General features: G+C 31.3%; 1 protein-coding gene across 2 annotated transcripts in view; it reads right to left on the bottom strand.

Moving 5' to 3' along the window:
* Positions 1–1,900: 1,900 nt before the first annotated feature.
* The window catches only part of LOC108736501 (ER degradation-enhancing alpha-mannosidase-like protein 3), an 11,260-nt gene continuing 1,906 nt past the window's right edge, over positions 1,901–11,254 (bottom strand). Inside the window, exons 5-11 of one of the 2 annotated variants that reach the window (XM_018468952.2) lie at positions 10,255–10,652; positions 9,264–9,429; positions 8,637–9,080; positions 7,640–7,798; positions 5,977–6,632; positions 4,703–5,021; positions 1,901–2,992 (exon numbers count right to left, since the gene is read on the bottom strand). In XM_018468952.2, the coding sequence (XP_018324454.1) occupies positions 2,690–2,992; positions 4,703–5,021; positions 5,977–6,632; positions 7,640–7,798; positions 8,637–9,080; positions 9,264–9,429; positions 10,255–10,652 (2,445 nt within the window). In that variant the 3' untranslated portion in view covers positions 1,901–2,689. The remainder of the gene's footprint in view (positions 2,993–4,702; positions 5,022–5,976; positions 6,633–7,639; positions 7,799–8,636; positions 9,081–9,263; positions 9,430–10,254; positions 10,653–11,254) is intronic. The other variant, XM_018468953.2, reaches the window with a different exon arrangement.

Raw genomic sequence — 11,254 nt, 5'->3', positions numbered from 1 at the left:
TAAGTAGTAGATACAATTAATATTATAAAATAAATATTGATACTTAAAATAAAATATTGATACTTACATGGTAAAATAGCCAATACACTTTTCACTTTACACACGACGACGCGACCCCACTCCGCGACAGAACATCCCGAAAGAAAATCCGAAACAACGCGAAGAACTCTCTACTACCTGATATGACCGTTTAAAAAAGTTGGTCTCAACCACTAGATACTGAAATGATATTAATGTGAAAGTGGCATAAAGGCTGTTATTGCTTATTCACACTTACAACAACAAGTTAAAAATAACTTTTGATTTCCATAGATGGTAGAATGTATTGCATAAAAACTAATTGACATTAATAGAATTTATTAAATACAGGTGCCTACGCAATATTGCTAATTTTATTAAGATATAAAATTAATTACTTAATATCATTGGATGCGTCTGCAATAACTTATTACACTTAAAGAAATTAAAGCCAAATCAGGGACAAAAAATAGTTTAATATCGCAAACAACACCTAGCGTTTCAGGCTTCCATAGGGTAGGTTGTTAGTTAATTATTCCTTTTTTTTATTTTCTTTTAATGTGAAATCTGTATATCAGTAGGTAGTTTTTAACTATTTATTTCATTTACTACTTTACGTATTCATAATTATGCTGTTGTTTGTTTTGTTTCTATATATTAACTTAAATATTAGGAAACGGAGAAGATTTATAAAATACACAAACATAACAGGGAAATGTTTAAGAAAAACTTATTATCAACGTTTCCCTAATCAAACAATTAATACAACAAACAATAACAATCTTCAAAAACTTTATAGTAAACTTCAGCTATACAAATACATTGTATATAATTCCCCCTTTTTTAATTTATTTCCACCGGCAGCTCATTTATTAATATATAAACCTAAAATTGATTTATACATAGTATGGTTTGAAAAAGCCACAGCGTGGTGAAACCATTCTAGCATCGATAAAGAGTGCGGAACGACCGTTCACACGGTTGACGCATACGTGACTAAAACAACATAGGAATACATATATTTTCGTGAAATATTTGTACAAAAAAGTTCCCAGATCTTACAAAAACGTAAGTATCGTGTGTATATAGTCGTAAATGGTATCACATGAAATGTACAAGCGTCTATATCTGTCAATGCAATACTTTTTTTAACTTGCAATTATATAAAACAGTGATACAATTAATAGAACTCCGTCCACAGGCAATCCTAGAATATTTTTAACTACTACACTAACGTGAATTAAAAAAAAACCAATGCCAAATACTATATTATGTGCTAGTTGATACAAAAAATATTTTGTGTAGGTACTATTGAAAAAAGAATTCTTGAAAATAGTTTTATTAAAATAATGATATATTAACAATTATTTTACAAATAATTATAAAAAAATAATATACATAATTTGCGTGGTATGTTGTTGTATCAAGATACATATTTACAATTTAATACACTGTACATTAAGAACAAATTATGTAATTATTTTAGTTCTATATATTGTAGTATACCAAATCGTGAAATTCAACAATTTTTTTTTATTTTAGATAATTTATGTTTCAAACTTAAAAATAATTGTGCTGCAAATATGTAGGAATATTCAAAGACATTTTTTCCTCAAAACTGAAAAATACTGTTACAAGATTGCAAATGCTTAGTACCTTGGGCATACAGAGCTAACAATATTATAAATTGTATTTGGTTAAAAATTAAACTAAAGTAACAGTAAGTATGCATAGGTATTCTTATGATTTCAAAAAAGAGTTTGAATTTTTTAAACAAATGTTTAACAGTTGTACCTAATTAAGTCAAATAATAATTATTTTTATGACTGCCATAATGAATGTGATAATACTAGAAAATATCTTTCTAATTTAATAGTATTGCTTTTCGATAAATATTTTGTTATTATTTTTGCTGGCATCATTCAATAGTAGAAAGATCCCTCAAACAAAAAAAAAACAACAATATGTACTATAAATTACAAAGGTAATTAAAGAAGAATATCTTCTGGGGGTTATGTATTGATTAATACGTCCCCACAAAAGAAACATCACTTCTGATGTAACTGGTAAATTTAAATTCCATACAGAAGTTTTTAAATCACAATAAATTAATTGTAAGCTACAGGAGGATTCTGATAAAAATAAATAAATCTGTTTAGGAAGAAAGTTAAAATAAATTCCTAATAAAATATATATATATTTATTCAGTGTTTTATATCCTGGTTCTTTTTAGTATAATAGATTAGATAGACAAAAGATAATTTTAGTTTTTTTTAAGTGACTGTCACACTATTTTTTCAATACAATTTTTTCATACAATATAAATATGTGAATAATTAGCATTATTTGTTATAGAACAGCTATGTAAAATTATTACCAAATTAACAAAAAATCAAAAATAATATCACTTTTTAAACTTTGTGAAAATTAAAAAGACGCATAAAATTGGAGCATTTGGAGCATTTGGCTTAGCAGATACATCTATATTACTTAACTTATCTACACATTCAAATTTAAGAAACATTAACATTCAAACATAAAAGAAGAAAAGCACTTTAGAAGCCTCCTGCAGAAAATGAGACATTCATTCGCTTAGTTTTTGATTGCAGTCTTTTAATGTTCGTATTAGAAAATTATAATAAAGATATTAAGTAATTCTAAACTTTTAGCATCACAATTCGTCGGGAATATGTCTTTTTTGTTCTTTAGAACTCTTTTTTGTTTTACTACTCTCCTCTGAATTATCAGAAGACGACAACTGCTCTGCGGAGAGAATTACTTTGTCATTTTCCTCTTTTACCTTTCCAATTACCAAATCGTCGGAACCTTTTTCTATTTCTTCCCTAACTTTTATTTCTATCTCACTGATAGTGTCCAATAGAGAACTTAGCGTCTCCAGCTTTCCCAATTTGTCTGTCAATACATCCATGTTACTACTATCACCTACCGACTTGTCACTATTTACCTCTCGCGCCTATTAGGAACACCAAATATTTTATATCATATTTTCATAAATGAGTAAGTAGTAGATACACAGATTAACAATACGGTAAAATATGGATTTATCGTTGTGATTTTTTATCTTATTTGCTATTGACCGAACTGTCTGTACGACTGGGCTAGACTAGGCTAATTTAATTCACGTTTGGGACTAAATTGTCTTCATACAAAATGAAACACAGTCGACGCTCAGTAGTGTGAACTGAAACGTTACCGACATTTCGCCTTAACGAACGTTATCTTTAAAATGTAACAAAAATCTATAATTAACACAAGAAACATACAAAACAAGATGTGCGATATCATGAGACATCCGTTTTAAAATGACTCCTATTGGATATATTCATCAAATAGCAGACTAGTCGAATCTACCTCTACCTCATCAGGTCTTTCTCTCTTTAAGTACTAAGTAAGGAGGAAAGAAATGTAGAAAAGTAAAAACAAAATTAATTCATTCTTCAATAAGTGATAATTAAATAATTTGAGAAACGTTTTTTAAATATTTTTGGGAAAAATTATCGTATCGACCTGTCTTTTAATAAGTATGTATCAGTGCAGAGGTAGGGAACTTTTTTTACTACTGACATTAAGAAGTAACAAAGGAGGCAACATATACTGATATACCTACTGAAGTGACTGTAGTTTTGTACACTTTTATCAATTCCAGATGACAAACTTCAAGCTATGAAAGAGCACTAGAGCTACAGCACTGCAACATTGTGTTCCAGTTATGCTCAGAAGATGGCAACATATTGTTTACCTAATTCTTTTAATTTTCAAATTGTGATCATTAAATATTAATTCGTACCATTACTAATTTTCATGAAAGTCGCATAAAAACTTACAACATCAAGACCCACTCAGGCAGATGAATATGTATATCGGGGATTTACAACAATGGCGCAACAGTAACGGAGAAATATCGATTTTTAAGGTAAATCTACATTCGTTTCTAAAACCACAGGTTTAATTTATTCTCAGTATAGAGCGATCTGATATAAAATTATATAATGCTAGTCACATTACGGGCCGTTCACACTTCTGCGAGTCTACTGTATTTAATTTGAATGCTTTTGCGACGCAAATATAGAGAGTAGAGGTAAGGAGAACTATCTCATATGGGGAAAATGTTGAAAAACAACGTTTCGCCTAGAATTCTCAGATTCTTTCAGGGTAAATTTTTTGCTAATAAATAATTAGTGGTTTCCAAATATTGCGACTCATGGTATTGGTTCATATTCATCATATTAAGTAACTACTTCACAATAAAGATAAAATAATAAATATTATACAATTAATTAAAACCACGTGGAAACACAAGAATTTTTACAATTAAAATACGTCTTTGTATCTCCATGTGATTTTAATTAATTGTATAATTACTTTATATTTACAATAGTGCTTTTAATTACTACGTTTTTAACTAGTTGTGTTATTTATTATTATTTTCTCTTTACTGTGAAGTTACTCTCAATGTTTTACACAGTCTACTTTGAAAAATCCTTAGAATGGTAGGCGAAACGTTGGTTGTTAGTGATTTAATAAAAACTTTTTGCCCGTCAAATTGAATCTGATTCCATAATCTAGTGAAAAAAAAGCATTTTCCGGAAAAGTAGTCGTCATGACGTAATCATAATATGGTTCAAAACCACACTACAGAACAAATAATTAAAATCAGACTTACCTCAATCAAGCTGTCATTATCACGACGACCGTTCTCAATGTTAAGTTCCCTCAAAAGCCATTCGGTTTGTTTGACAACATCTTTAGCATTCAATTCTTCCAAACTAGCCTGGCTGAGCGTCTGATAATATATGCGTAAAATATTCAGAGGAACATAGATTTCATTCTTCTCAGAATTATTCAAAGACTGAATCAGTCCACGTCTTATTTGGCTCCACTGTTGATTCGTTGTCACTTCTGCAACATCCAGTTCTGATTCAGGTGTCTCTCTAGTTATCCTAATTTTATCGGTTCCAATGTCGGCCTTGAATATTCCAACCCTGCATTATTTATTGCAATTGTAATAATTGTAAATATCATTGTATACAAACATTACATCATAACATGGAGATTTTAACTGCTAGCAGTAAATATGTTAATGGCACATTAGGTAAAGATAAAAAACATCTTTTAAAATATACATACATTTATGTACAACTACTTACATGGTAAAATAGCCAATACACTTTTCACTTTACACACGACGACGCGACCCCACTCCGCGACAGAACATCCCGAAAGAAAATCCGAAACAACGCGAAGAACTCTCTACTACCTGATATGACCGTTTAAAAAAGTTGGTCTCAACCACTAGATACTGAAATGATATTAATGTGAAAGTGGCATAAAGGCTGTTATTGCTTATTCACACTTACAACAACAAGTTAAAAATAACTTTTGATTTCCATAGATGGTAGAATGTATTGCATAAAAACTAATTGACATTAATAGAATTTATTAAATACAGGTGCCTACGCAATATTGCTAATTTTATTAAGATATAAAATTAATTACTTAATATCATTGGATGCGTCTGCAATAACTNAGTAGATATCCACACAAGTGGACCTTGTTGGAGCATACGTAATCCTAAAACGTAGCATCGTGCTACAGATGGCGTTTACTGCGCCATTTGTAGTATTTTCTAGAAAATTAATGTTTATCACACAAGATAATTGCATCCTGCCTCTGCATTCACAATTTTTAATACTTCATTAGAATTTATTAAGTCATTCAATATAATTATTATAAATGAATGCACTTATATAACATAAAAGAGTATGCATGTATTAACGAAATATTTAATAGTCACTCAATAATCGTTTCAACTAAATAGTCCTTATCATGACACAATTGTTGAGCGATTATTAATATTTCATTGAAACAGTAATGCTCTTTTATTTTTCTTCATAACACGTCAATAGCCAGTATTAATATTACAATGAATGAACTTACTTTACGGACTTGGAGAAAGCAATTCCCGTATGTCTGTTCAAGAACTCCTGAACGGACACTTTCAACTTCTGGAACATAGACTCCTCTTCGTTTGGGGGCCAAGTTTCCGCATCATTTTTCAACTCCCCTATGGTAACAGTTACATCAGAATCGGCCATGAGGGCAAGAAGCAATTCGGACGCGTCCTGAGAGAACAGAAAGACAAAGGGAATCTTTATATCATCAGTCCCATCCCCCGACATGGAAAACAACGGCGAACTAGTCGCGCTACTTCCCGACACATTATCGATTACTATACCCGCAACCGCGCCAGCTTTTTGCACTCTTCGCGCTTTGTCCACAAACATGCAACCACCCCTTTCGATAATCGCTATCTTGCCGCGAACATGGTCCGGGAAAGAGATCTCGGAGCAAGCGCGAAACGGTTCAACTGTTAACGCACGCGCAGTGACCTTTCGATCGCCACGCATAGTAGGTCCAAACTGCGCCGGACCCGCCTGTAATGTTACGGTACGATCCTTGCCGTCCTTATCTTTCGTTGTGAAAATTACAGCTTGAGCGGGTGATTCGGATCCACCATAGGACTGCATATGAGACAGTTCTACCATTTCCTGCATGAACAGTATTCCTTCCTCAGCGTCCGCAACTGTTCTAGCCTATAGAAAATTAAACAATATAATCTGCATGAAACTAATCAATGCCACTAAACAACCAGCACAGCTATCAGTATTTCACAATTAGCAATCTTAAAGCATTTTACACATAATTCGATTAAGATCTTATTTGGTGGTAATTACTAGGGTTCGAAAAAATATGCACTTTTGCATAACTGCATATTCTAATGTACAACTAAGGCGTTGTTTAGTTAAACCGCATATTTTGGACAATTTATGTATTATCTTTAGACCAATAAAAAATATATTCCCTCCGTTTCAACTCTTGATTTTACAACTAACACAAGATTCAAAATTTTAAAGAAAGTTAATAGAGATAAAAAATAACAATTATTTCTGATATTGACAAAAAAACACATTTATAAAAGTAATAAATAGAATAGCAATTCCTGTAAAAATATAAAGTAATTTTTCTTTGTTAATAACAACAACTTACTACGTTTGAAGTCTTTCCCTACATTTTTATGAATATGAGAAATGCTTTTTCATTTTTCTAATAGTATTAACCATCCTAAAATATATATTAGACTGGTTGGACTGGTCGCTTTTTCTTATGATTAGTAAGATAATTTTAATACAATTTAATATAATAAAAACAAACTTGACTCTGATACACAAATATCTGTTTAAAAACAAGTTTTAACTATTAGACCACTTTCTAAAAATTTTATTAAAAACTGATAAAGGGAAACAAGTACAGCAATTCGAAAGTATCATTTGCTACTTGCAGGTCTCAAGTTAACAACAGAAATTTTAAAAATTCTGTGTAACAAAATCAGGTGTTTTTATCATTTAAAATTCACTAACAATCAACCGAGTACATAATCCGTCAATTTCATTAAAATTCATTCATACATTAAGTAACTCCTAATGAGGGCATTCTGACGAATAATAAATAATAATATTTGATACATTTTCACTTCTATTTTAATAACAATCAGTATTTCTCAATTTAGAACAGAAACTATTGCAATTAACATAGAACTTACTCCAGAAACGCTGTGTAGCAATTGAACCCGTCCATCACTTAAGGCCACAATGTTAATACCCATGTCTTTGATAATTTTCAAGTGTTCCAAATTAGAAGCAGAAAATTCACCAGCGGTAAGACGACGTCTTTGTAATTTTTTTGGACATATGCCATCAACCTGTCAGTTTTTAATAATAGAAGTTTTTCAGGAAGATAAATTATAAGTAACTGAGTATGGACAGGTACAATTTTCAAGAAACTTTTAACAGAAGAAAAGTAGCAAAAATATTAAAGTGCATTAATTTTTCGCTTTCAGTAAAAGGTCATACGGCAATAAGCATAGCAAGTCAACAACCGCAAGATGTCTTGCTCATATTTTTAGAATAAGTAGAACGTAATTACATCCCTTGAAAGTTTTCAAAAGCAATTTGCTTTTGAGAAAAACAAAAATGCATTAACTATATTAATTTTGTTAAAATAATAATAGAAATAAAAACCACTAAAAAAGTATTTCGTAAATGCGACGGAAACATGCAGCAGGAAATGAGGAAGAAAAAGCACGTGCTATTTAATCGGTGCGGCCTACACTTGGCGCTTTCTTAGTGTATAAAGAGAGAGAGAACGATAGAAGAAAGAAGACACAGCAATCAACCGTTCGTTCTGCTAACCTTAGTCTTAGAGGACACGACGTACTGTCATGCAACTGTTCTAAATAAGTTGTAAAATAATTATCTATATTATACATTAAATAATTTTATAAGCACCTATTGTATTAAAGTACGTGTTACACATCATTAAAGACTACAGCATGATTTGCTCAATTTTTTGATTAAAATTAGTTCAAACGATTCGACAAAAAAATATAAATTCTAACTTTCACATTAAAGGAGGGACCTTATGCTTATCGCTCTACAGCCTTTACATAAGTTTACATTATTTAGAAATTACTATAACAATAGTTTCATTGTAATTTAAAATAAACAACAGTATTTTACTAGATAATAAATATAACTCACCATATTTGCAAGAGGCTTCCTCACTGACTCAGGAAATAATTGTAGAGTATTAGGACAGGTCCTGGAAAACTCCCGATCGTCGATTTCTTCGTCCAAGGAGTTAGTTGACCGGTTGGTCCTCACCGCTAATGTCAAAGGCAAAAGGTGACCTTCCGTGGTAAACAAGAATTCGTCCAAATTCAAAATAAGGTCATCGTCATCGGCGAATAGTAGAAAAAGATATTTAAACGTTTCGGCCAAGACGAACGAATCCATCCGGTCTTCCTGACGTCCAGTACGAACGTCATTAACGGCTGCATAACCGCAAGGCACTCTGGCGTATTTCTGAAGGCTTTTCAACACGTTTTTTCCTACTTCCAGATAATATGGGTCGTTTGTGGCTTTAAAAAGGAAATATGTTGATTCAAGGAACTCAGGTCGAAGAGGATGATTGCCCCAATGGACCTTAAAATAGAAAAACCTTTAATGAACAAAATACCAACTCCGTGACATAAATATCGTCTCAGACACGCGACACCAAAGCTGGGGGGGGGGGATATCACACCCCAACACCCCTGTCTCGACACACTCCTGGTATGAACAATATTGACTAGCATTAAAATAAACTTAAACAAATAGAGTAGATACCTGAAAATCTGTAGTGAATGCTTCTGGAATGAATTTATGACGTTGCATGACTTGATACAGCATTTCATGTGTTTCAACAGCAGGTTTAATATCACCTTTCAGCACCTGCAGTCCAGGCCAGAAAGCCAAAAGAGCATCCATATAGTTTCTGGAATTTGTGTAGGGCCTAGGCATATAGAGAATAAAGTTACAGTTTTGAGAACACTATATCTTGGGAAAAATTACATTTTGATTATATGTTTAAATCGTCAAGTAAAACAAAACAATTTTATAATTTAAATAATAAATAATAAAGTTGATTTTCATCTTCTTTACAAAACTGTTTCTGAGATAGGACTGTATCGTTTGTAATCACCATAAAAAAGAGGATCTTAACTGTAGATCATTTTTGTTCACTCGTCAATAAAACATTTACAAATGTAGATTTTTTGAATACTCAGTTTGTTTAATTGAAACTTACTCTAAAATATAGACTAGGTTTTTTCGAGTAACATTCTACTATTTATGTTTTCGTTTGTAATTTATCACTCGTTAGTCCTTGTTAATTGATTGATTTACTGTATTTCTCTACTTTTACTGTACTGCTAGAGATTGCGACTAGTCAGTCTACCACAACTTTTATATCAAATAATGTAAAAGGGAAATTTATTCCCGTATACATTATAAATAAATAAAATAAATAAATAAATTTTAATCTTCTATTAATTACTTCAATAGTCACTTTCAAAACATTCTTTTAGCATCCAGGTAAAAATTAAGAAGCAGGCTACAGACAAACTGTTCGAACTCTCCTTCAATGATTCTCCTGTTAATATTTTTTGAATGTTGCTCAATAAAATTTATTCATCTACTTTTTGAGGTAATAGACAGACCAACGCATTAAGGATTCTGTTTTTTCTTTTTAAGATACAGAACCCTAAACAAAATAAAACTAGTAACTTCAAAAATCGTCCCACATTAGAAAAGTAGTGATAAAAACTTTATTCATCACCTGTGCATGTGTACATCGAGAAGCATAGGACCTTGGGATATGTATTTCATGATGGCTTCATAGTGCCTATTAAACCTGTTCAAGTATTTTTCGTCTCCGAGTAATATATAGGCTTTAAGGCAATATTCGTAATAGGAATCAATACCAGCTCCTACACCTGAATCACGACGAACCCAATCGCCCGAGTGGACATTTAAGACGGAACCCATCAAATCGGAACTGCGATGACGCATTTTCCACAACTCATCCATAGCCCTATGGGCTTTCTCTTCAAAAATAGGCTCACCAGTTAATCGAGAAAGTGCTGCCATCTCTAGTATCATACTACCCGCGCAAGCGGTGCAAGTTTCTCTAAGGGATTCTACCCTATCATTTTTAATGCCATATTTTAAATTTATCTGCAAGTAAGAACGCTATTAAGTACATTTTTGCCACTGATTGAGCTTAACATCTCAGCCAATATAAAATTGTAATGTATGTAGTAAAACATTAGTAAATGTGGTTCTTGGTACATTCATTTTTATTTATTTTTTTTTATTACTAATACTGTTTTTGAAATGGTTTTGTATTTGTTTGAACAAACCTAAAATACTATACCACTATAATAAATGCATTTCGCAAAAAGTTTCTATTTGGCAATATCATAGAAAGCGAAATGATATGTAATGCACACATACGGTGATGAAAAAAAAGTACATAAAATAAAAATGGGCACTAAAACTGAAGTGAACCACACTAAACATATTATTTTAAGAAAAAATCTTAATTACTATAACATCAACAGAAGTAAGGACAATAAACGTAGAAGTAAAAGTAAATTTCTCCTTGAAAAAGAAAGAAAATAAATTATGATGGTAACAAAAAGAATAAACATTGGAATATATACTGGAATAATACGAATTTGTTAGAAAAAATTAGAAAGAAAACTTATAGAGGCATAAATAAAGTTATTAAAGAAATAAAAAATTTAATATAACACCATATATGTTAACAACAGAAA

Source organism: Agrilus planipennis, unplaced genomic scaffold, assembly GCF_000699045.2.
Source record: "Agrilus planipennis isolate EAB-ADULT unplaced genomic scaffold, Apla_2.0 scaffold175, whole genome shotgun sequence".
Taxonomy (NCBI): Eukaryota; Metazoa; Arthropoda; class Insecta; order Coleoptera; family Buprestidae; genus Agrilus; species Agrilus planipennis.
Note: the sequence above shows the minus strand (reverse complement) of the source record. Positions and strands in the feature narration are given on the sequence as shown.